The sequence below is a fragment of the Bidens hawaiensis genome, unplaced genomic scaffold, assembly GCF_021521415.1.
Source record: "Bidens hawaiensis isolate Kalapana, Puna unplaced genomic scaffold, B.hawaiensis_p1.1 tig00008125_1, whole genome shotgun sequence".
Classification (NCBI taxonomy): domain Eukaryota; kingdom Viridiplantae; phylum Streptophyta; class Magnoliopsida; order Asterales; family Asteraceae; genus Bidens; species Bidens hawaiensis.
This window is the reverse complement of record NW_027491578.1, coordinates 403,116-429,826: the sequence shown is the minus strand read 5'-3', so window position 1 is coordinate 429,826 and position 26,711 is coordinate 403,116. Positions and strand designations below refer to the sequence as shown.

The 26,711-nt window shown below is 35.5% G+C and overlaps 2 protein-coding genes and 1 pseudogene across 3 annotated transcripts; 1 reads left to right on the top strand and 2 right to left on the bottom strand.

Annotated features, from left to right (window-relative positions):
• Nucleotides 1-640: 640 nt before the first annotated feature.
• Nucleotides 641-3,867, bottom strand: LOC143637148 (chalcone synthase-like). Its single transcript, XM_077104597.1, has 3 exons — nucleotides 3,672-3,867; nucleotides 2,023-2,598; nucleotides 641-1,089 (listed from the first exon to the last, which is right to left on the bottom strand). The coding sequence occupies exons 1-3, from the start codon at nucleotides 3,865-3,867 to the stop codon at nucleotides 641-643; spliced, it is 1,221 nt and encodes a 406-aa protein (XP_076960712.1).
• Nucleotides 3,868-6,409: 2,542 nt separating this feature from the next.
• LOC143637149 (G-box-binding factor 1-like) lies at nucleotides 6,410-12,387 on the top strand. 2 transcript variants are annotated; one of them, XM_077104599.1, is made up of 13 exons: nucleotides 6,410-6,554; nucleotides 9,869-10,014; nucleotides 10,095-10,139; nucleotides 10,260-10,346; nucleotides 10,446-10,535; nucleotides 10,623-10,768; nucleotides 10,872-10,926; nucleotides 11,021-11,069; nucleotides 11,146-11,259; nucleotides 11,290-11,354; nucleotides 11,500-11,577; nucleotides 11,674-11,799; nucleotides 11,899-12,387. In XM_077104599.1, exons 2-13 carry the CDS (start codon nucleotides 9,958-9,960, stop codon nucleotides 11,983-11,985), a joined length of 999 nt encoding a protein of 332 aa, XP_076960714.1. In that variant the 5' UTR covers nucleotides 6,410-6,554; nucleotides 9,869-9,957; the 3' UTR covers nucleotides 11,986-12,387. The 2 variants fall into 2 exon arrangements, with proteins under 2 accessions (XP_076960714.1, XP_076960713.1); XM_077104598.1 differs by having other exon boundaries at nucleotides 6,411-6,554; nucleotides 11,146-11,354; nucleotides 11,899-12,383.
• Nucleotides 12,388-17,104: 4,717 nt separating this feature from the next.
• Nucleotides 17,105-18,913, bottom strand: LOC143637146 (scarecrow-like protein 15 pseudogene; annotated as a pseudogene).
• Between the last annotated feature and the right edge of the window lie 7,798 nt (nucleotides 18,914-26,711).

The following is a 26,711-nucleotide window of genomic DNA, read 5'->3' as shown; positions in this document are numbered from 1 at the left end:
GGATTAGACCCTAATAATATCTGAGATAGAAAATGAAGGGATCAGACCCTAATAATATCCGGGATAGAAAAGGAAAATAATTTATATAGTATGAAAGTAATAAAGTATGAATGTATGTATGAACTTATGTAATGAAAGTAAATTAGTAAAGTAATTATTATGTAACTTCGGATGTATAATGGGAGGTAAGTGTATGTATTGTATAATGTGTGATTAACTAGAACTCACTCAGCGTAGCTGACTTTTAGTATGCAAGCAGGTGAGTAGATTGAGGCAGTTCGCTTGATGAGGACACATGGCATCGAATTGAAGACGATGGCGTCTCAAGGAAATGTGTTATGATGTTTTAAAGACTATGTTTTGTTTTGAAACGACTATCAATGTCTGATAAGACAAGATTGAAAGTTATGTAATGTTTTATGGTTGAAGTTTTATATTCCGCGTAAAGTTTTAATTGACTCTGATATTAAGAACTGTGTTTATGAGTAAATCCAACGTCCAAATGTGAGGTACCGGTAACGGGGCCTTACAAAGTTTATTATATGAAAGCATTCTTATACATATTAAACCGTTACTAATTTATTATTAATCAAAGTTGGAGCCCAAAGTTGATTCTTATTATTGTGCTCCAATTCAACCGTCAGTTTTGCGTAGTAGGAGTGGGTTTGCTATGCAAAACAACCGTTTCAACTGTCAAACCCGGTCCAAACCCAAACAGAACACCCCAATCTAAACCTTCACCAGTGGTGCTTTCTCCATCCTCCATAGATTTATTTCTCATCTCATTAATAATAAACAACACACAACTACTAGTCATGTTTCCATATTCACTTAGAACATGCCTACTGGCCCTCAACTTTTGTTTATTAAGGTTAAGTTTCAGCTCCACCAGGTCAAGTATGCGTCTACCACCCGGATGCACAACCCAAAACATCGAGTTCCAGTCACGTAAACCGAGTGGTTGAACTGCTTTCATTAATATATTCTCAATATTCTCAGAGATCATATCGGGTGCATCCTTGTGCAAGTGAAGTTTGAGACCATCCTCCCTCAAGTACAACTTTATTGCCATCTCAGTGTCAAGAAACACTAAGTGACCCCGAGTAGATTATGGATAATCTGGGGGTTAAGTAATGTTTCCCACGAGGGTTAGGTCCGGCAAAGAAGGATGTTCTTCAGATGACCTGCAAAACAGACACCGTGAGCTCGTCACTGAGAAGGGGGGGGGGTTCCTCCTTGTGACCACCCTCCGGCGTGAGAATCAGACTAGATTGCTCTGAATATAAGTGTATATTGAGAGAAATAGCTAGTGAAGGTAAGATACTAGATGATCCTACCGTTCCAATGTGTTGGAGTATTTATAGCCGAAGGTAGGTTTCCAAGCAGGTACAGCCAGCTGTATAATATTCCTGTTCTACCAACTATGGGCTACGCACGTGCCATGCTGGTTGGTGGGTAGGCAGCGACTGATAGTGACAAGGCCGGCTGTGTACTGTTCCCTTTCCACCAACTGCAGGCTATGTGCGTGCCACGACAAGGGTTGGTGGGTAGGCAGCAGCTAATAGTGACAAACAGTACTAGAGCATGCTCCTCCTCGTACTGTTGTCGGTGAGCTGTCACCCTGTGATTGGTTCATGGGCTGCTTTGGTCAGATCTTGTCTATTTTGTCCATACCTTGGCAGGTATAGTACAAAAGATCTTCCAGAAGCATACGGACTGGCTCATTTGGGCGGGAGTATTCCCGCCTTGCTCATTCCTTCAGGTGACACTGAATTATTGAGTTAGTGCCTTGTGCGTGTAGCCTTGCTATTAGTGCGGGTAGCCTTCCCTGATGGCTTGTATCCGCAGCTGCGGGGACAGGCGGGGTACTTCACCATTGGGAGGCTTTCCCTGCGGGAACAACTGGCGTACTGCGCGTAAGGTCTTCTCTGAGCATGGTGGGTCCTGCGGAACCAGTTGGTCCTTGCGCAGACGTCCCTCTTCAATGTGAGTCTTGCGGGTCCAACTGGGCTCTGCTGGGACCTACCTCTTCAGGTATGATCGTTTGATTAGCAGAAACAATCTCAAACAGCGGATGTTCTACCGCCAAATCTGGATCCGAAGCCACGATGATAGCAGCAGCTCCGTCCCCAAAAAGTGCTTGGCCGAGTAAAGTGTCGACATGGTCCTCACTGGGTCCACAAAAGATAGTAGCCATGATCTCTGAGCAGCCAACAAGGACACGCGAGCCCTTATTGTTTTCAGCAAGGTCCTTGGCTAAACGAAGGACCATGCCTCCTGCCGAGCACCCTTGCTGGTACATTATGAGCCGGTTGACCGAAGGGGAGAGACCGAGTAGCTTGGTGAGTTGATAGTCAGCACCGGGCATGTCGATTCCTGAGGTGGTGCAAAAGATGACATGGGTGATCTTAGATTTTGGGAGTCCCCACTCGTCTATGGCTTTTGTAGCGGTTTCCTTACCAGGCTTTGGGACTTCGGTGATCAGCAAGTCTTGGCGAGTATTCAAGGATGGACTCGAGTACTCGCACATGTTCGGGTTTTCTTTTAGAAACTCTTCTGTAAGGACCATGTATCGTTTCTTTATCATTGTTTTGTCACCTACAAGTTGGTTTTTAGTAAAAATTTATATAGAAAAATATAGAAAAGAAATTGAAATAGATTTATATCAAATATAACTATAGAGTAAGTGTAATATGAAACAAAAAAAACTTCAAGTTCAGTTTGAAGGAGAGAACTCAGGCTTACCAAGCCGGTAAGCCTGGTTACCATAACTTTGTATAAAGAAAATCCATATTAATCGTATGAACTGTTTAGCAGGAGTTTCGTTCATGTTTGTTCATTTAATAAACGAAGGACCATGAACAAAAAGTTTGTGTTCATTTAATTAAACAAACGAACACAAACCTATGTTTCGTTTGTTCATTTATGTTCGTGAATGATCTTTTTTGGATGAGTTATCTACTTAATGCTCTATTTTTATTCGTTTGTGTTCGCTTACGTCTGTCCACATATTATGTTCGTTTTATATATTCGTGAATAGTTCGTTTAGATTTTAATGAACGAACACAAATATGTTCTTTTATTAATCAAATGAACATGGACACAAATATTTGTTTGGTTAAGTGTTCGTGTTCGTTCCACTACTAGAAAATTAGACATTTTTCTACGACTGATTTAGTAGGAAATCTGTTGGAAAACCCACTTTCCAACAATTTTCCAACAAAATGTGGTGCTAGAAAAACAAACGGTTGAAAATTAAATTGTTTTCAACCGTTTTCCAACAACATTTTTTACAAAATACACCGTTGCAAACTTCCTACAACTTTCCTACAAAAACTATTTTTCTTATTTATTTTTCATTTGGGGTTAGTTTATACAAGCATAAAAAAACAAAAGAAATAGTTGATAAGTATTTTTTTTTTGTTGGAAGTTTGTTGAAAAGTTAGCAACAATTTTCCAACGGAAATTCTATTGTTACTATTCTGTTGCAATATTGTAGGAAAATTAGAGCTTATTTTTTTTGTTGGAAATTCGTTTGAAATTTGTTGGAATTACTTGTCATAGGAATTTTGTAGGAAACGTTTGAAGGAAAAGGACATGCTTTCTAGTAGTGAATTATGTTCGTTTAGAGACCTACCTATGCCATAACTTAAGTGAAGCGAAATACTTACAAATGCGTTTGAACTTATTTTTAAGATCAATCATATGCTCGCTGTTTGTAACATGAAAATAGTAGTCCGGGTAATCAGCTTGATTGTAACTATTAGGAGGAGTTGCCGTACCAATGGCAAGAATAGTGGCTAGACCTTGTGCCCGTTGGGTCTCTCGAATTTCTTTGACGTCTACAGCATTATGAAATGATGTCATATTTTTCTAACTTGATCTATTCAAGAATATGATATAGCTGTTATATTTTTTAACAATATATAGGAGTTGATCTACAAAATAGGAGTTGTTTTTCAACGATAGATGTGTATGTATTGATTGGTGTATAAGAGCCATTTTTCAACAACTTATAAATAGGAGTCATTTCATTCTTAATGAGTATAAATAGTAGTTATTTTCTCAAACGACACACGAGTTACTTTTTCAACGATCCACATAAAAAATGATCCATAAAAATATATAATTGAAGTAATTTTCTTCAAAATAATCCAATAAACATCACGAAGCATTAAAGGATTTTTTAAATAATATAATTAATGATAGTTACGATTAGGGGTTGGGTCGATTTATACGATTTTAGGTCAAACCCATATCCATAACAATAACCAATATGTTGATTAATATATTATCATAATTATAACCGATTCGTTATGACAGTTTCGGTTATCAGTTTTGAAGGTTATAGTGATTCGGTTATGAGTCAGTTAACCGTGACCAAAACAATGTAAATGAGCCTGAAACTTTGGTACTCAATATTACCAAAAAAAATAAATAAAAATGACATGACATAGTTCAACATAATATATAATCCAAATCCATAATATTAATAGTATATATTCAAACAAACAATAAATGGATTAACTTTTTAGTAAAATAAATCATATAGTAAAAAATGAGAGCATTATTAGTTTATTACCTTCTTTAATTTTCTCCAAATTATCAACGTCTTCTAATTATGCTCCATAAAGTTGGGAATCTTATAAATGGGGCGGTTCGGTTTTGACGGATTTGAAATTATCTTTAACCAAAACCGAACCGTATTTGACGGTTTTCAAAAGTTCGTTAGACCGACCGACTGGTTATGTTGGTTATCGGTTAAAATCGGTTTGGTTATGTCGGTTATAGTTCGGTTAACGATTATGACGGTTAATTTTTACACCCCTAGTTATGATTGACTTGTTAGATGATATTACTGGAAATGAGTATTATACTATTTTTAGTAGTAAAGAAAAGTTTGAAAAAAACTTGTGGTTGAATCTTACTAATTTATTAAAACAACATAATTTGTACACGTGACATTCACCTAGGTTGTCTACATAGAATGTCACCTAGATGTCATGTAGATAATTTTCTTTTTAATCATTAACTATTACCTAAAATATCCGGCCACCCATTTAAGTTTTAATTCTCGCGGGTTTTGGGTGCCCCGTTAACCCAACAACCCGAAACTTTAAGTACTGTATTATGTTATATCCTTTATCGGTCACAATCATTCTCATTCGCTACCATCATCCAAAAACCTAATCGCCTCTTCAGTTCTCCTTCGATCATAAATTCAGTCTTCTATCTATCTAAGGTATTCTTTTGATCGATTATTTTAATGTTTAATTGAAATCGTAGGTTATCAAAACCCTTACCTTTTGAAGTTTAATTGCAATCTTTGTTGTCCATTATAAACGCAATTAGTCACTATAAACCCTAATCCAATTGATTCTCTACTATTTTTATCTGTTCACTTATCAATATTGTTATCTTTGTTATTCACTTATTCCTGATCAATCAAATGAACCTCGTAGTTTGATAATAATTTTATGATAACTTCAATATTATCATTACCTATTTATTATATTGTGATTAGTTAGATAAGATAGACATGTACTTACCCGCATTTTGGTATTAAGGATAATCATGTTGAAGTTGAAGTTGATGGTGAAGATGATGATGATGATGTTCAACGACGATCTGTAAGTATTCGTTAAACTATATATTGTAAATAATGTTAGTAACATATATATTTTGCTAATAAAAATGATTAAAAAAATGAAACAAAATATAACATGCACTAAACTATTATCCGAAAAGCTGTTAAAGTTTAAAACCAATGGAAATGATATTGCTGAATTTGAATTCAAATTCATGTCATTTTCGTATTATTTGGAAACAACCTTTTATTTTGAACAAAATTTTAACATGTTTTTGAATATTCAACAACTTTCCAAAAATCCTAAACATAATAATAATATACGGGATTTAAAGTTCAAATTTCATAATTTAAAATAAAAAAATAGTAAAAATTATTTTGTAAGTCAAATTTCATAATTCAAAAATACATATTAATTTTTAAAATTAAAAATACATGTTTATTACGTTTAACTTTAAACCTAATTTAATTTTACGTAAATTAGAACATTAATATTTATTTGTAAAATCTTTAATTAATTTTAAAGTCAAAACTTTTTAGTCTTTCGAAATTTATATAATATTTCATTTATTATAAACCGTTTTCTAAGTTTCACAAAATATTAATGTTACTAAATTTTAGAATAATGTATAATAAAAAAACGTATTATATTTTAACTAACATATTTTTTGAAAATAATATAAAATTTTAAATTTTAACATCCAAACAATTTGATGAAATTTCATTTATATATGAGGTGTGAAGGTGTGATGAGTCATGATGAATGATTTACTGCCTCGTCATGTCTATCCATCCAGTGCCCCATTGACAGCTGGATCCCTCTTAACCTTCACGTGTCGTCTCTCTAACCCTACCCATCCAAACCCAACCCAACCACCATTTTCGAACGCCGGTTCAACACTCTTGTGAAATTAGCCAAACCACCACGGCTCATATTTACTCTCCGCTTATACCGCCGGTGGAACAGGTCCGACTATCTCTCTCTCTCACTCTTTTATTAATTACCATGTTCAAACACACACACACAACGTTATTAATTATGATGCAGATAAGTTAGCAGTAGTCTTGTGAAGCTATTTTGTTGAATTACTGATTCAATTTGAATTTTGAATTTCATGATATTACGCCTTAGAGCTAGGGCTCAGACTCGATAATGAACGTAAATATTTACAAATTTAGATTAGGCGTATGTTATGTATCTAATTTGATCAGGTACTACCGTACTAGTGGTTTCATTAGGTAGCATAAGCACAAATGATCATATTTATTTGATGACTAATATAATATACGAAAGACGCAGTAATTATGGCTCAAGAAATCAAGGCTGGCTTAAACATTAAGAGCCCAGAAAATCGTCTTTTAAGGGGGGGGGGATTTCTTAATATGGAATGTTTTTGTAATTCATAGGATGCTTATTCTAGTTGAAGAGAAATATATAATAGAAAGGAAAAAAAAATATTCTAGTTCATTTATATGGATTACAGAAATAACGTTTAACTACCGTAGATAGTAATCAATGAATGGCAACAGGATTTTTAGTTCATTTATATGCTGTTGTACCGATGAAAGATTGTCGGTGACACAAATACGGGTTGCAAAAATGTGGTCCAGAATTAGTGTTGCAAAAATCCCGATTAGGCATCGATTAATCCCTGATTAATCACTAGTAGCCACTTCACTGATTAATTTTGGGCTAGTCGACCAATTAATCGGTCAATGGTCAAATCCGGCCAAAATCAGCGGTTTACGGCGAGATTCCGACCAAAATCAGTGGTTTCTGGCGAGATTCTGACCAAAATCAGCGGTTTCCATCGAAATTCCATCAAAAACCAGCGGTTTCTAGCGAGATTCCGGCCGAAATATGTTTGTGTATGTATAAAACTGAAAATTACATATAGAAATATGTGTGTATATATATAAAACTGAATATTATACGTTAAAGTTCAATCCGATTAATCTCAATTAATCCCGATTAATCGCTAGTCTCCACCCCACCGTCCAACTAGCGATTTTTAAAACATTGTCCAAAATACAACTTTTCACATTGAGAATTGTGTAGGTTAGGGAAACATTTGAGAAAGGTTTGCTTCCTTGATAAACCTTATTACTTTGTTGGTTTTAATGTTCTATCCTGTAAAGATATGTTTCAAAGGGATTAATTTTGGCCACATACATACCGACTACATTTGTAGTTTTGCTAAGTTTGTCGTTTGCTGTTTTCTTGTTAGTTTTCGAGGTTCATTCCTAGGTGACGTGAGGCATCATCTTTAAGATAATATTATTAAGATAATATTAAGGCATCTTTTGGTTCGGATGCAGAATGACGAGGAATGCATATATAAGCTAGACGAATAATCTTTTTTGCAATATCTGTCAATATTTGGCTATCTCATGAATATATGGGAAAGCTGATATAAAATTGCAAGTATTATATTACACACATGGCACATACAAAAGAACTATTGGAGGTTGAAAAAAATAGAACTAACATAAAATCTTTGTACCTAAAGGCCAAAGGTGATGTCAATTTTAAGTGTACATGAATTAAGTTTGGGCTTGACATTTGCTTTGCGTGCATAGCTGTAGAAGTACTTTGCGCATGCTGCATGGCTAAAAATGGCATGCTTTCACACCCATGGTTATGGGGTATTGTTCATTTGTTTGATTATATGTCAAACATCTCAAATACCCATTTATGACAACAAATTTGTGCGGAGGGGGTCACATGGACCAAAACTATAGCATTGAAATTAGTATTTCAATATAAAAGTTGACAAAAAAGGAAATACTTCAATTATTGTGGGACATCTGGAATTGGAAATTATTGCAACTTTATGAGATATTTGGACTATTTTAAGAGAATAAAATATTTGTTTTGAGTCTTACATTTTTGCGAACAGGAAACTTTGTCTTCAAAATAAAATTAAACTTTGCTATGCTTTTTGCAATCATTTCTATTTCGAGACGGCGAGGCGCGCTGTTCAAAGATCATAGTTTTTGACCAAATGTTATAATATTTAAAGATTTAACAGTTAAATTATCCAAGTGTTTGAGAGAGGGCATAATTGTGTGATGCCGAAAGACATTTTGATTTTTATAGATCTGAATTCAGCAGTTCTTAACAGCAACACAAGTTTCATAAAAATAACTAGCAGGAAGCTAGAATTACAAATCCAAAACACCTAATCTAAAATAAGTATCAGCAAGCAAATCCGCTCTCAAAAAACCAGACCTGGATGATTATGTAACTAAAGCATCATCAACACTCTAAACAAAACAATTAAAGGCGTTGAACTAATTTGATCCTGAAAGACACCACAAAACTACCTAAAAGAAGTAAATATGACCTCAAACTCCTGGGGATCTAGAATTATATGTGCGAGAGTCGGTAAAATACTCTTGAATTCTGCAGTATTAGGACCGGAAACAAATCACTACCCTTGAGCATAAAGAATGACTAATTTTAACATGAGCTGTTAATGAATTTGAACAAGGTCCGAAAACTAAACAAAATCAGTGAATTGGTGATGTATATGACTACATCTACTTTTAAAGGGTTGAGCTAAAAGAGTAGACTATCTGAGTGGTTTGAAAGTAAAGCTGGTGCTTCTCCAGATTCTGTATTTTTGTGGCCCAAAATCCCAAACTAAAATTTGCAGCCACCTGGAAGGAGAAGTAGTTTTTATGTATCAGTTGTACTCTAGATTCTCTAGTGAATTCATCATCTAATCAAATTGTATTCATGTAATGTCTCTATATGAAGATGCATTATCTTATTGTTTTTCTGTGCTTGTAACTTTGTGTAGCAAAACAGAAAAAGTTAAGTACCAAAGCAAAAAGTGTTGCTCATCTGCTGGGTTTTCTATTATAAAGTGTGTGGTATAGATTGTTATTATCCTGTTGGTTAACACATTTTCTTTCTTCATTCATACTAAACTAAGAATTTTAATTTTGGTTCATGTAATTCTGGTATAGATTGTTATTATCCTGTTGGTTAGTGCAGTCATTTTGAATAATCAAATGCAGCAATCAAGTTCCAGCTACTGATCTGATCTAGTGTAATCGTGCCTTTTAGAGATGCTTCATTATGAGCAATATCTATTAAAAAAATCATCTTTAATGAATGCTGTCAAACATCTAAACATATAAGATGTCTTGCTGTCTTTTTATTATAAATATTTTTGCGTACTTTTCACATAATTTATCAACTTGATGATGACAAGCTATCATGGTTTAGTTCATTGATTGATCACCATTCATCACTAAATTTGATTTTTGCAGGTGCTTCTCGGTTGTATTCCTAATACATAAAAAGCCCTCAAGTTGCTGAGAATTGTTGGTTGCACATTGATATTCCAACCAGTAGTTTCATGGGGACTGGAGAGGAAAGCTCACCTGCCAAACATTCCAAATCTACTTCAAACCAGGTTTCCTCACGCTTTCTTCTGTAAATTATTTTAAGTCTTCTGTGTGTAAATAAAAAGTTATCTCACTCTCCTAACTACAGGAAACACCCCCACCCTCATATGCTGATTGGTCAAGCTCTATGCAGGTACATGTTATAAACTTCTTTTTATTAATAGATTTATTAAAACAGATGTTATGTGATGAGATGAATTAAAACAAGGTGATGTATGTTGATTTCGTAATTTTTAATGACATATGTGTTCAGGCTTATTATGGCTCTGGAGTTGCTCCACCTTTCTTTGCTTCAACTGTTGCTTCAACTCCTCATCCATATGCATGGGGCGGTGGTCAGGTAATCATCTCTGTTCACATGTAAACAAATGTTGAGGCGCATATGTTATGTAATAGTTGGCATTTATCTAATAATATATTGCATGCCAAATTATTTCAGCATCCTATGATGCCACCTTATGGAACTCCAGTTCCATACGCTGCACTATATCCACCGGCAGGAGTTTATGGTCATCCTGGTATGCCTATGGTAAGAATTGTTTTCTACATCATATGATGTAAACTGTAAAGTGCATATGTTTATTTGATTGTCATTGTTTTGTTATCTTCCTTGTAGACCCCTGGCACTGTGCAGCCAAACACAGAATTGGAATCAAAGGCCTCTAATGGGAAGGACAAAGTCAACAAAAAGTCAAAGGAAACTTCTGGAAATGCCACTGGGAAGACGGCTTCAAGTTCAGGAAATGACGATGCCACCCAAAGGTTTCCATATCTAACTTTAGATTCATAAATTTAATTGGTGCATTCTGACATATATTTTATTTTACTATGCCAATTTCAAATTTTGAATATAAACAATAAACAGTGCTGAAAGTGAAAATAATGGCTCATCTGATGCAAGCGATGAGGATAACCAACAGGCATGTGTTTCGCCTTAGTAGTCAGATTTTTTTTGTAGACTAAAACTATTTTCCTTTTTCTTCGTATACTGACATGCCAAATTGGTATTTTCAGGAATATTCTGGAGGCAAAAAGGGAAGCTTCCATCAAATGCTTGCAGACGGTGATTCTTCACACTTTAACTTAGTTTTATGTGCTTATGTGAAATATTATCATAATTTTAATTTTTCATTCTGCAGCGAATGCACGAAACAACAATTCTGGACCCAATGGTCCGATGCCAGTTCCTGGGAATCCTGTAGTTTCTATGCCTGCTACCAATCTTAATATGGGGATGGACCTGTGGAACCCATCTGCTGGACCTGGGTCTATGAAAATGCAACCGAATCATTCTGGTGTGCCACAACCAGTGGTTCCACCACCAATAATGGCTGATCAGTGGGGTCAGGTACACAAATTAGTTATCTGCTGGTTAATCACCAACCCCTTTTTTAAAAGTTCCATGATTTGTTTTTGAATTTTGAGTTTTTTTTTAACTTATAGACATATTTAACGTTTTGAACAACTAACACATGCCGCTTTATTGACAACAGGATGAACGAGAATTGAAGAGGCAGAAAAGGAAGCAATCCAATAGAGAGTCGGCTAGAAGATCAAGGCTGCGCAAGCAGGTAATGTATACTAGAGATGTTTGTTAAAAAATGAACCGGATATAAATATATTTAATTTACAGTATATAATATTATATTATACTTTAATTTCCCCAGGCCGAGTGTGAAGAGCTACAGGCAAGAGTAGAGACACTAAACAGTGAGAATCACTCACTTAAAGATGAGTTGCAGAGGCTTTCTGAGGAATGTGGGAAGCTTACAGCTGAAAATGATTCAATAAAGGTTTATTAACACCAAATTATTTTGCATTTCATCATGTCACATTATTAAATTAAAATTATTACATGTATATGTTATATATGATTTATGTTGGTTGGACAGGATGAGTTAACTAGGTTTTTTGGACCTGAGGCTGTTTCAAAACTCGATGCACATCTTCAATCTCGAACGAACGAAGGTGAAAGTTGACATGATGACAACAAAGTTATTAAGCCTTATACGATTAGATCAACAACCATTTTCGAGTCATCAAAAGGAATCGGCTTTAGGATTCATTTGAGGAAACGCAACATGCTCTTTATACACCTATTAGCCAATGTAACCGTGACATTATAAGATCTTTAATATTTTTGGTCTTGATGCTTGCTGTTGTAGAAGTTAAAGTAATACTTGGAAATCTAGGAATTACATGAGAATTATGTGTTCAAATCTCAACTTCTTTGTTTAAAATAGTTTTATGAGTAATCATATCTGGAATGATCTTTTTTTAAGATTAACATGCAACTATGAACCACATCTACAATATAAATATCTTGTGGTACGATTGTTCACGAGTTGAGCTGAGCCAGGGTCATACTGGAACTCAGATTGTTTTACGAGCCAAGCTGAGTTAATTCGTTTACAGCCGAGCTCTAATATCGTTGGTGTATAGTTCGAGAGACAACGGTACGGACATTCTTGTACATGTTTCTTAGCTTGAATTACGGATCACCTCAATGTATTTATGAATCGTCATTGACACTAGTCAATTTCAACAATTGCTTCGGCTATAAAAGTTTTCTGCCATGGCTTGATTCCTTGTTTAATCCTAGATCTAAACTCAAAACACATTACACTATGCAACAAGACAAAACTATTTGATTCCATGCGAATTAGTTAAATATATCCGGAGGTGGAGGTGCACAAAAAAATCGGTTTCAGAATTGAAAGCCATCCCAAACTGATTAAAGCACCGGTTTGTAGCCGACTAAGGGCTGTTTGGTAGCCTCTGGATGACCATTAAGAGGCTACCTCTTAATGGTTCATAACCTTTTAATGGTTAAAAGGTAGACATAAGTCTGAATGGTTAAAAGGTAACCATTAAGAGGTAGCCTCTTAACCATTCAGACTTCAGGTTACCTCTTAACCATTAAGAGGTTATAAACTATTAAAAGGTAGCCTCTTAATAACCATTCAGAGGCTACCAAACAGCCCCTAAGGACGGCTATTCTTGACCCAAAATGAAAAAAAAGTTTTTTTTTGTCAGTTGACATGATCATAAAGGCATATTGTCATGCTAACTAGTTTTTTTGTCAACTAACATGATCATAAAAGTCACATTTAAAAAGGTCATTTTCAGGGTAACCCATTTTAAAAGAGAGTTTGTGTTAACCTGTATAAAATAAAAGTCAGGTTGTCATATTAACTCGTTTTAGTATTTAAAGAAAAGCTTTATATAATTGGTTTAATGGATTTTAATAATCCCTAGTTAGGGCCGTCTCCGAGAATTTAAATACCTCGACCGAGCAAAATAAAAAAGGCCCGTATGCTTTAACAAAAAAATTTTATTCGCTAGTGTACATTGATAAAACTTTTATCGACCGGTTTATTATAAGCAGAAACCATACTTGTCATGTACTCATCTCATAAGCCATTGTAAATAACCTTATTTTAACACCAAAAAACATATATATGTAATATGCAAAAAAAAAAAGTTTGTGCTCCCGAACCTTATGTGCCCTGGCCGATGGTGCGGCTCGCACACCCTCCGAGCCTCCCCTGTCCCTAGTGAATGGTATTGGCCGATAATAGTTCCTATTCATTTTATCGTCACTGGTTGTCCCAAATTTAATAAAGTTGGTCCCCAATGCCCCCCCGTTAAAAATGACTTAACGACGTTATACTTTTTTCCGAATTTCAAACTAATGTTTTAGAGCTTTTGATCGGAAGAATGATACGAGTCGATTGATGTAAAACTTAGTTCGAAACGGTTCTCCAAAACGATGAAATAATGCTTCAATTTGAGTGGTTGAACTTACAATTAACAAAAATCAAGCCGTTTGGATTATCGTTTCGAGCTAAGTTTTACATCAGTCGATTCGTATTCACTTTTCGATCAAAAGCCCTGAAACATTACTGTAGTTTGAAATTCGAAAAAAAAAATATAACGCCGTTAAATCCTTTTTAACGGGGGACCACTGGTGGCCATCTTTTATAAATTTGGGACCACCAGTGACGATAAAATGAATAAGAATTATTATCGGCAAATACTGTTCAATATGAATTATTTAAATCCAATAAACCTATATAATTTATATTTATTTATTTTCATTTTTGTGAAGATACATTTGCAATTTCTAATCTTTTTTTAAGATATTTAATTTTTTTTAAAGAACTTAGTCATATTTTACATTTACTTGGCCATCTCTAAATTATATTCATTTTGTTTTATAAAATTTTTAAACATTTTTTACTTGACAAATACACTTCCAATTTCCATTTCAGATTTCAAGAATTTTGAAAAACATCATTAAGGCATTGTTTTCTATATTATTTAGTTGGTCATAATAATACTTTTGTTACACCATTACTTGTCACACTCAGAAAACATATCAAACACTGAAACACGTTACCAATACTGCTTAAAACCCTATAACCTGCTTATTTTTAAACTAGCTATTATCCAATGACATTATATTTCTATTTCACGGGTGTGGAACCGGTTATATTGAAGCGTGTGTTTAAACAGGTAGTGAAAAATGATTTTTTCTCTAAACTAGCTGTTATCTAATGACATTATAGCCGCTTTTTTATGTTTTCTTTGCGACCTTTGTGCTCCCCATTCATTTGTATAACCAGATATTGAATGTTTTGGTTTAACTGTAACACTAAGAAACACTCTCTATTCTCTTAACATCAAAAACATTTTCAAATGGCTTCGAAAGTGAACAATCATCTGTTGATGTCGGATCTACGTCAATCACTTTAAACGTTTTTGCAAACCTGAACCGGTTCTCAAAAGAAAGTGCTCTCTATTAACTTTGTACATACCTGCAGAACCTATTCCAAACCGGTTAACTAAAGAAACAGTTTTTGCACACCTATATACAAGGCCCAAAGGTAGCATCTGGTTGGGCTAATAGGCTTATCTCATGACTTTGAAAATCTATCATGTTTCATATTCCTTTGAAAAGGGATATCCGGATATATATTTCCATGCTAACCATGTTTAGTTGTTGACTCATAAAATTGGAACAATCATGGACTTCTTTTTAAAAGTGGAACAAACATGAACAATTGATCATGATTCATGACCCATGTGTGTGAGCATGGAATCCATCTATATGTGTCACACTTGTTCCAAAAGTCTCAATTAAATCGGGACACATTATCTTTTTGCTATCATTTTAAGATTATTATTTTTTTAGAATTTTCTCTCTTCTGTTTTAAATAAGCGGTTTATTTTTTATTTGTTTTGAACTTGTATGCAAATAATTTAGAAATAGGTTTATACATTATTAAATAAAGATAAAATGGTTTACAAAATATAAAGCTTTTTTCTAAAGTGCTTTTTTCCCCCAATAATGGCATGTATAAAAAGCTAAATAAATAAAAGATAACACTTCAAAATGTCAATATGTTGTACTTTCCTAAAGCATTTAAAGTGCATTATAATTAAAAATAATATTTTTGTCATTGTAACATTTTTAATCTGAAATATTTTTAGAAGATAAAAATATCAAAAATTATTTTAAGAATATTTATTTTTAAAAAAGTGGTTGATTTGTGAGTGAGTTATTATACGTGGAGGGGGTATGCAAAGAAATCATAATGGTATATTTAGAATCTCCATATTATTCTTAACTTTTACTAATAGACTACTATTCAGTTCTAGAAATGATTATTAAAGTTTAAACTTTAAAAGATAATTTAATGCTGTTAACTGAGAATATTCGAAACACGTATGTATAATCAAACATTGAGAGTGGGAGTTGAAGTTAAAAGTGTGTCATGATACATTGAATTTGTAAGATAAAAAGATTAACATGGAAGAATATCAATCTCTCTTTTTTCATCTTTTGGAATTCATAAAATATGACGATATTGTGGCTTGAATGTGTGTTGTGCCATGTTTGGTTGTTAAAAATCAAAATGAGAGAACATCTCTATTAGGGCGGGCAATTTAGACACGATACACGAATATACAATACGAATCTACACGACTTTAACAGGTATCATGTATAGCCTTGACATGTTTCGTGTACTAAACCAGTAGACACAAATCGACTTGTTAATTTCCGTGTCAAAATAGGTAAAATACCCGTTTACCTGTTAAGTACTCGTTATTACCTGATTAGAATTTTTTATGAATAAAAATAGAAAATAATATAATATGTTATTAACTTATTACCCTAAACATTTAACCCTAGATTTTATACCAAACAATTGAACACAGTGCACCTTATTCCAATCCAACATCAAGTAAACGCCGCACAAATCCTTCTTCGATTCTCCCTTTCCATATCTTCGATAGTCCAATGGGTTTCCTCTACATCTTCGGTAGTTACAACTCTTTGATTCTCCGGTCTACCTTTCCACGTCTCCAATTCCCCAACAGTTTGGCCTCCTCACAGTTGCATATTCGTGTTTCTAAACATCTCTTATCATGTATACCTAGTATTATTGTATTAACATGTTCGTCTTCGGGTTTGGGATATAAGTACACGATAATTTTTCATGTCATGTACATGTATACATGTTTCGTATTCGTGTCTCGTGTAACACGATATGCCAACCCTAATCTATATAAAAAAAATTTAAAATTAAAGTTGATAGATTGTGTCTTGATTTAATCCATGAATTTTAGGGTACGAAAGCGCGTACGCTTGAATTTCTTGTGTCCATGGCTTTGAAAATTGAAACATGAATTCAACGTACATATTGGGACGCATATTGCCATATGTTGAGTCTTAAACTCTTAATTAGTTTCTTTGATCAAGGTTGTTTATATATTCAAATGTTCAAACTATAGCTTACTAGAAAAGATTCATAAGTCAAACATCACTACTCATACCAGAACCATGCATCTAGTACACGTACATTTCATATCCCTATTTTCAAAATCTATGAGCACCGGTAACGGACGACGTTCCAAGTCCTTCTTGATCGTTGGTCCCCATTACTCGCCTTCTTCCGCCATAAACGATCCGTAAGTGTGCAAAGCCATTCTCTGTCGTCAGCGACAAAGATCTTCCATGTTAGAGTTTATAGAGGTCAATAAACCCGTTGCTGATGATGCTATGATTACTAGTATTATTCTCACCTCTCAAACCCATTGTAAATCGAAATCACACGAATACCATACTTTCTTATAATACCTTATACTAATTAACCATTTTTTATAAACGATACAACTTACAAGTTAGACAACTACAACGCTTATTCACCAACAACTAACAAGTCCATGCTGACGTGGCAACAAGCGGCCTATCATGCCAACAAAGCACCATCTCCGCCTGTTGCTTCGCCACATGGAACCCTCCACCCTGTACCCGCCTCACCAAACCCTCGGCTTGAAACTCCGCAAACCGACTCATCCCAACCGCCTTCATTCCCGCCGTAACCAACGCCTCTCTCCACGGCGTCACATTCCGGCCCCCATACTCAACCATCTCCATTATCTTCGGCAACAACACAAACATCTCAATACACCTCATCCACTCACCTCCACCGACGTTAACCGCCTCCAACGACTCCAGTATCGTCGCGTACATCTTCAAACCGTCAATCACCGTTTGCCGAAAAACCGCCGGTCCGAATCCGAATCCATTCAATTCACCGTCCACAAACACCACGACGTTCGGCGAAACTCGCCGAACGTCATTAACAAAATTAACACAGATACGTCGAAAAATCATCGGCGAGAGAAGAACCGCCGTCTTCTCTCCGTTATAGAACTTAACCGCTTTAAATGAAACAATTTCGAAAGCTCGAATCGATACAAAATCAATCTCAAAGCGTAATTTCAAATCCGTACAGAAATGATATAAATTCTCTCTTATTAACCTAGATTCCAGTCCGTACTCTTCCGGTACCACGGCGGTGATCCTCACCGCCGGTGGATTAACCTTCCGAGCCACCGCCTTCTCCGCCACCGCTTTCAGAAACGACGCCCATTGATTACCAAACCCTATGTCAAAATCGATGACGTGGACGTTCATCGCACCGTCCACGGCATCTAATATCAATTGATTAGCCGTAAAGCTAGAGAACATCGGAATCGGAGAGATGCTTGAGAACGTCTTTTGCGCTTTGATCACTTGTACAATCTCATAAGACGTACAACTCTGGAACCTCCGAGTTGACCCGGTGAGTAGACACTGGATCGCTTCTTTAAAATAAAACGCGGCTCGCTGAAGCGGCTTTCCGTTAGGGGAAGTTAGCCGCTTGTTGAGCCGCGTTAGTATTTCCTGTGCCAGGTGGCACGACTGCGTTTCGAAACACTCGGCTAACATAATCAGATCGTCCGTAAAATCGAACTCGTGTACGTCAGCATGCTGACTCATCAATTCGAATATATTTTGGTTGGAATATGGAAAATATGGATTTAACGTTTCGAAATCTGAATAAAGAAAGGGCGGGAGATCGGGTAAATGATTAATATTATTATTATTATTATTATTATTAATATTATAATTATTATCATAAAGGCCTAATTCTCTAATGAGAGAATCAGAATCATATTCTTCAAGTTCAAACTGATTCATCATTCCATATTCAAAATGCTTGTCTTCTTCTTCTGATGATGATAATAACAAACTAGTGTTGTTATAATCGTAGGAGTTGAAGTCGATAAGCGGACTGGGCGGGCTGCGGCGAATGTCAAGAACTGAATTGGGTTCGTAGCGGGTACTATCGAGGGATGAGAGGTTAACAGGAGGCAGTTTCATTACTCAAAGGTAATGTAGTTTGATGACTCTAATTTTTTGGTTGAAATTTTGTGGGCGGGTGTGTAAGGGTGATGATTGCAGACTTTTTAAGCGCATGAATGATAGGAAAAGTATTACTATTAGTGGTGGGGACGCCCATGGATCCAATGTGCATGCCCATCGAGAGAAGAAATAAAGCATAAAGTGGTTAAAATAGGTGAAAAATATTTAGAATGGATCCAATGTGCATGCCCATCGAGGGAAGAAATAAAGCATAAAGTGGTTAAAATAGGTGAAAAATATTTAGAATGAACCTAGAGTCTTTTTTTAGATGGGATCCTAATCAAAATAATTTTGATGTTTCACGTATACAAGAATACCATTAAAGAGGAAACTTATTATTATAGAGAGTTTTTTAAGCCATTTTTCAAGCTTGAGATTTTTAAAATCTTAACTCTTAACTATCATCTTAATAGTCTGATACCATTGAACCAGAAGGTAAATGACAAAAGCTATCATAAATAAAATGAATACATTTTGATGTGCTAGATATTATTTAAGTATTTGTGCAATTCTAGATGATGTTTAGTTTGTGTGTTTATTGGGTGATAAAATAGTACATCATCTAAAATCACTTTATATAACTTGTGTATAGAAATTGTACATTGTGTAATATGTCAGTATAAAATATGGGTTTACTACATGCACAATGCGGTGTTTCCAAAACACCAACCCAATCAGTCGCGAATTGGATAATCAGTCGCGATTTGATGTATTGTTTTGAAAAATGTGTTTTTTTTGTCTTTTTTATTGTTGTATTGTTTTTTTTTTGTCTTTTTTTATTTCCTCATTTTGTTTGTTTTGTTTTTTATTAGTAGAGTGTGACCATTTATTATTTTCAACATTTTTTGATCGGCTTTAAAATTACAACGAAACAACAATTTTAAATTTGAAAAGAAACAAAATAAACAGAACGAAATTTGTATAAAATAATAAATACATAACAACGAGTTCGAAAAAAAGAAACAACATATAAAAACAAATCTAAAATGCAGCACCACCCGCGTCGTCATCGCCATCTCGTCTGCGTGTGCCCGGCCTCCTCTCATCATCGTCTCCATCTCGGGAGTGTATGACGCCTAACGTGCTCCCCTCGTGGTCGAAACGTGGTGTCGGTGCTGTGTACCGGTGACCATGTTGTTGGGAAGACATAATCCCAACCACCTAGGCCATCTGACTCTTGAGTTGTGACATTCCGTACTCTAGTCTCTGTAGCCGGGAGTCAGTGGCCGCATCCAGACGCACGGCGCGATATGTACGCGGAACGTGCTACGGGTCATCCTGATGCAGTGGCTGTTATGAGCACGATAAGATAACGCTGATAAAACGAAGATACAAAAAAAATTAAAACGATAAAATCAGAACGTACCTGATCACCGTCCTCACCGTCCGCATTGTCAACCGAGACATCCTGAATATACACCTACGGCTCCTCGATTGGCGGAGGCTCGACCCGCGGGTAGGCAGTCGGTTCATGTAGCCCAAAGTCCCAAACTCACCGCAACCCGATTAACGTACTTGCCACCGAGCAACGACCTGCGGCCCTGCCTGTGCCAGTAAATGGCGAAGTAGTCGCCGAACGCGCAAGCTAGGTTGCAGTGTCTCCCCGTAATCAAGCAACGCAAAAAAAAAAAAAAAAAAAAAACAGGTCACGGAGGTTGCAGTGATCTGCCCCCAGGTGACGACTCTGCATGGTTAAAGAGATAAGTTTGTGTATGTACTTGTACAAAAATACAATACAATATTATTATATTATATTATATTATATACATATACATACATGTGCAACCGGTCCCTGATGGATGAGGCCTTGGCGTCTAGGCCGATGGAAGGCCAAGGAGCATCGCTAATCGCCTTCCACCAATGCCTCAACACGTCATCCGGTGTCTCGTGTATGCTCTCCGTGTAAATAGGCTGGAGTAACTCCTCTTGTGTGTATAAGGCGAGCACCAAAGCAAACTCCTCCATCGACAGATAACGATCCTCCCCGAACATACGGAACCGAACCTCTGCCCAATCAGTATCCGCACCATCAATCAACATATGGACTTGCGGCTCTCCAGCTGGCCGTGGTCTGAAACAATATTAACATGTTTGTTAAATCTAGTTTATACGTTATTTGATAAGAAAAAAAATACCTAAAAAAATGAACGTAGAGTAAAACTTTAGCGTGAGCGCCCGCCCGATTGGCGATAAACAATCTTTCCCATGATGTATCAGTCCCAATAATATTCTTCAACCTTTATTCCGCCCGGCAACTCTTTATAAAGGTCGTAGACAAGGTCATGCCAACTTGCGGCGTCATACGCCGAAGCTGCGTAAACCGGACATGGTAATTGGACTCTGGGTCAAACGTCAAAGGCAAGTAGCCATATAGAAGCTCATCCCCTTCAACGTAGTTATTCGCCATATATATTTAAGATATAATATAATTTTTATTTTATTTTATTATAATTATATAAAACTTATAACGAGTTTGTTAACAGACTCGTTTTCAAACCAGTTTTCAAAACCGTTTGTTAACCTCAAACCCAAATTTAACCCGTTTCATAGTCAACCCCGTTTTCAAACCCTTAAACAAACCCGTTTTGAAACAATTTTACTAACCTTAAACCCAAATCTAACCTGTTTTCAATCCTCAAACTCAAATCTAACCTCAAAACCTTAATATAACCCTTAATCTAAATCAAACCATATATAATACAAGTATTTTACTTGCTTTGATGTTGCCGGGTCGGATCTCAAATAGATAGGTGTGTGTTGTGTGTTTTTGTTGATAGTGTATGTAATTAGTGACGGAGAGGGGTATCTGTGGGTCTATCCTCCGCTGATAGCCCTCTCCATGGCTGATTAATCTTTAAATCAAATCCGCCACAGATAGCTCTATCAGTGGTGGATTTACATTATTAATATTATATGTATTTTATATGGGGAAAGTGAATACGGTGCTGTCAGCCGCCTAACCTTACACGAAAAACACATCAAAACTACGTAGTTTTTATTAAAATAAACCCTAAAACTAAAAAAACACGCACCTGCCTTTTCTCTCTAATGCATCGCCTATGCTCTCTAGTTGCAAAGCCTAGGTTCATCAGTTCAAGCCATTGACAATTAACAAGGACAAAGATTGGATTCCAGACATCACATCAGGTAAGGTTTACGGTTTATAATTGAATACTGTGTTCTCAGTTTGAAATCGATGCGCTTGGTGTGTGATTGTTTCAGATTTTCTAGGTTTTGATGCAGTACATATTGAGATTGATCATCAATTTATGTGTTTCAGACACAGATTTATACAGAATAGGTTTTAATTTGAATCTAACATTTTAATTGGTCTATAAACCCTAATCCCCTAAATCTTAATTTTTTTACCCAATCTAGCTCTTTCTCACACAAGTTGCTAATTCATGTATTTTTTATCTACTCTAATTTTTTTAAACCAATTTCAGATTGTGTAACTTGTTATTCTTGATGTATAAGCAACACAGATATTTGACAGTGGTACCGAATTGATGCATATTTGTCCAAATGCAATTAACTAAACTCCCATAATTTTTCATTACCTTGCATCTATCAAGAATAACAAGTAGACACTTGTGGTAAGCATGTACTATGTAGACACTTGTGGTAGGCATGGTAAGCTGTTCCAAGGTTTATGCTCCCATAACATGAAGGTTAAAGATAAAACATGTTCATTACCTTGCATCTATCAAGAATAACAAGTTATACAATCTGAAATTGGGTAAAAAAAAATTAGAGTGGACAGAAAATAAACGAAATTAGCAACTTGTGTGAAGAGAGAAATAGCTAGATTAAGTAAAAAAATTAAGATTTAGGGGATTAGGGTTTATAGACCAATTAAAATGTTAAATTCAAATTAAAACCTATTCTGTATAAATCTGTGTCCGAAACACATAAATTGATGATCAATCTCAATATGTACTGCATCAAAACCTAGAAAAACTGAAACAATCACACACCAAACGCATCGATTTCAAACTGAGAACACAGTATTCAATTATAAATTGTAAACCTTACCTGATGTGATGGCTAGAATCCAATCTTTGTCCTTGTTAATTGTCAATGGTTTGAACTGATGAACCTAGGTTTTGCAACTAGAGAGCAGAGGCGATGCATTAGAGAGAAAAGGTAGGTGCGTGTTTATTTAGTTTTAGGGTTTATTTTAATCAAAATTACGTAGTTTTGATGTGTTTTTCATGTAAGATTAGGCGGCTGACAGCACCGTATTCACTTTCCCTATTTTATATATATTGATTTATAATATTTACATAATAGTAATACATTAATGGTATGTAACATTCAAAAATTTCGAGCAATAATATTTTTAAAGTATTTCTTATGATAAACGAGTTTACTTGACTTGACAAAGGAATAATAAAATATTAAGAGGGAATTAAGTAGGCTAATTAAGAAGGGATGAAAAATGGACCAAAAAGGAAAGATGGGCTTAGGGTCCATGGGCTTAAGGGGTATAAATACCCCCTTAAACCCTAAACCTTTCCATTTCCATCCATCTTATCCATTTTTACACCTTAAAACACACACTTAAGCCAAACCTTCCCTCCCTAGCCGCCGGCCACCCTCCGATTACGCAACCGAGCATCGTAGCTTAGGATCCTCAATCATACAAGCAAGATAACAAGTCCAAGATCGTATACTAAGCAAACCGTAACCTAGAAACATCAAAAAGGTATGTTTCGATCTTAAATTTTACACTTTTATTAACATTTAGCCTTGAAACTTAGAACGAGATTAGATCAGGCGTAAATAAAACGTAAAGTTGTGAACTTGATGTTAGAAACGAACTTAACAAACTCGCGACTGCTTATGACACGTTTAAAATGAACCCTAAACTTATTATTAAACGTTTTGAGCTTAAAGGTTCAAACTTTATACATTTTCGGGCCGAATCTTATTCAAAAACGGCCGTGGGAATGTTCGCGAGATTGATTAGCATCATCTCTAAGGGTTACGGGTTGAACATGGATGTTAATGAAGTTAAAATCGAGCCCCGCCGCTGCTGTTAATAACTTCGCCTATCCATATGTTTGCCTGAGGATAAGTTCGCACGTATGCAAGTTCGCCTGGGGTTAACTTCGTTACATGTAAGTTCGCCTATGGCTAACTTCGCTAGACACAAGTTCGTCTAAGGCTAACTTCGCTAGTTATAAGTTCGCCAAGATGTGAACTTCGCCAGTTATAAGTTCGCCAAGATGTGAACTTCGCCAGTTATAAGTTCGCCAAGCTGTGAACTTCGCCTAATGCTAAATTCGCCAAGTTAACTTCGCTGAATGATAAATTCGCTTAATATTAAGTTCACCAAAAGTTAAGTTCGCTGAGAAATACAATTAAATCCTAGTGAAAAATATGTTAAGACAGTTAATGTAAATAAAATTTTTCCCAGCTCGACCCCAGCCAGGGGCCCTGCCCCTTGGACCCTGCTAGGGGCTGCCGCCCCTAGAACCCCGCTGCCAGGGGCGCTGCCCCCGGACCCCCGTTCGTGGTGGGTTATATAAAGATAGAAAATACACTATGAGTAATATAAGTTAATTGATACATGTAAATATTATACAGTTAGCCGTGCACAGCTCAAGAAGGGAATAACGATTAACGGAGAGCGTAACAGGATTCAGGTGAGTTTCTAGCCCCATTTCCTTGTTATGTTTTCGGGGCTGTGTGCATACTCGATGTGATAGTTAATACACTTACCTTAACTGGTAAGTGTATACCTTATATGGTTTATATGTTATGTATGTATATCTTAAATGTGAGTTAAAGCTTGTTAGTACGTAAACGATCTTCGGATATTGCACGTGCTAACAAGGAAGGTATGTTTATGATAGATGAATGTGAATGATAGATATATGTACAATATATGAATATGTATGAATGATTAAAGAAAGTATGTATGTTATGGGTATGTAAAGACTGTATGTGATGAAGAAAGAGGGACCAGACCCTAATAATATCTGAGATAGAAGGGACCAGACCCTAATAATATCAGAGATAGAGAAGTAAAAAGAGACCAGACCCTAATAATATCTGAGATAGACAAGAAAGGGACCAGACCCTAATAATATCTGAGATAGACAAAGGAAAGAGGGACCAGACCCTAATAATATCTGAGATAGAATGGACAGTAATATATATAGTATGAAAGTAATAAAGTATGAATGTATGTATGAAATTATGTAATGAAAGTAAGTTAGTAAAGTAATTATTATGTATCTTCGGATGCATGATTAAAGGTAAGTGTATGTATTATACGATACGTGATTAACTAGAACTCACTCAGCGTAGCTGACTTTTAGTATGCACGCAGGTGAGTAGAATGAGGCAACTCGCTTGATGAGGACACATGGCAGAAGAATAAAGTCTGGCATCTGAAGACTTAAAGACATTTTAGTATTTATAATTAAATTGAAAGACAATATGTTTTATTAAGACAAAGTTATGGATTTATATGTAATGTGTTATGAATGATTTAATGTTCCGCAAATGTCTTAACTAACTCTGATATTACGAACTGCGTTTATAAGTAAATCCAACGTCCAATGTGAGGCACCGGTAACGGGGCCTTACATGGTATTATTTATAAAAGTATTATATATATTTTATATATAGTGAGTAATAACATTTATACAAAATAATACATTAATACGTATTATTTATAATAATATTATATTTTTTATATATAAAAATATATAATATTATTATAAATAATACGAATTTATGTATTATTTTGTACAAATATTATTATTCGCTACATATAAAAAAAATATATAATATTACTATAAATAATACCATTAATGTATTAATGTTACTCTTAATATATTACTATTATGTAAATATTATAATTCAATATATATATATATATAATATAATATTAATAATGCCAATCCGCCACTGATAGTGCTATCCGCGACGGATTTGATTTACAAATTAATCAGTCATGGAGAAGCTATCAGCGGCGGATAGACCCACAGATTCCCCTCTTCGTCGCTGATTACTTACACTATCAACAAAAACAAACAACACACGCCCATCTATTCGAGATTCGACCTGTTTGACATAAGCTATTCAAGATCTGACCCGACAACATCAAGGTAAGTAAAATCTTGTATTATAATCTAGTTTGATATAGGGTTTGATTTAAATTAAGGGCTAGATTAAGGTTTTGAGGTTAGATTTGGGTTTGAGGTTTGAAAACGGATTTGAAAACGGGTTAGATTTGGGTTTGAGGTTAGTAAACTTGCTTCAAAACAGGTTTGTTTAAGGGTTTGAAAACAGGTTTGACTATGAAACGAGTTAAATTTGGATTTGAGGTTAACAAACGGATTTGAAAACGGGTCTGTTAACGAACCCTTTATTAAGTATTATATAATTGTAATAAAATAAAATTAAAACTATATTATATCTTAAATATAGATGGCGAGTAACTACGTTGAAGTGGATGAGCTTCTAGATGGCTACTTGACTTTGACGTTTGGCCTAGAGTCTGATTACCATGTCCGGTTTACGCAGCTTCAGCGTATGACGCCGCAAGCTGGCACGACCTTTATAAAGAGTTGTCGGGCGGAAGAAAGGTTGAAGAATATTATTGGGACTAGTACACCATAGGAAAGATTGTTTACCACCAACCAGCCAGCTTATCGGGCGCTCACGCTAGAGTTTTACTCTACGTTCATTTTTAGGTATTTTTTTTATTTTCAAATAACTTATAAACCAGATTTAAAAAACGTGTTAATATTGTTTCAGACCACGACCGACTGGAGAACCGCAGGTCCAGATGTTGATTGATGGTGCGGGTACTGATCGGGCAGAGGTTCGGTTCCGTATGTTCGAGGAGGATCGTTATCTATCGATGGAGGAGTTTGCTTTGGCGCTCGCCTTGTACACACTGGAGGAGTTACTCCAGCCTATTTA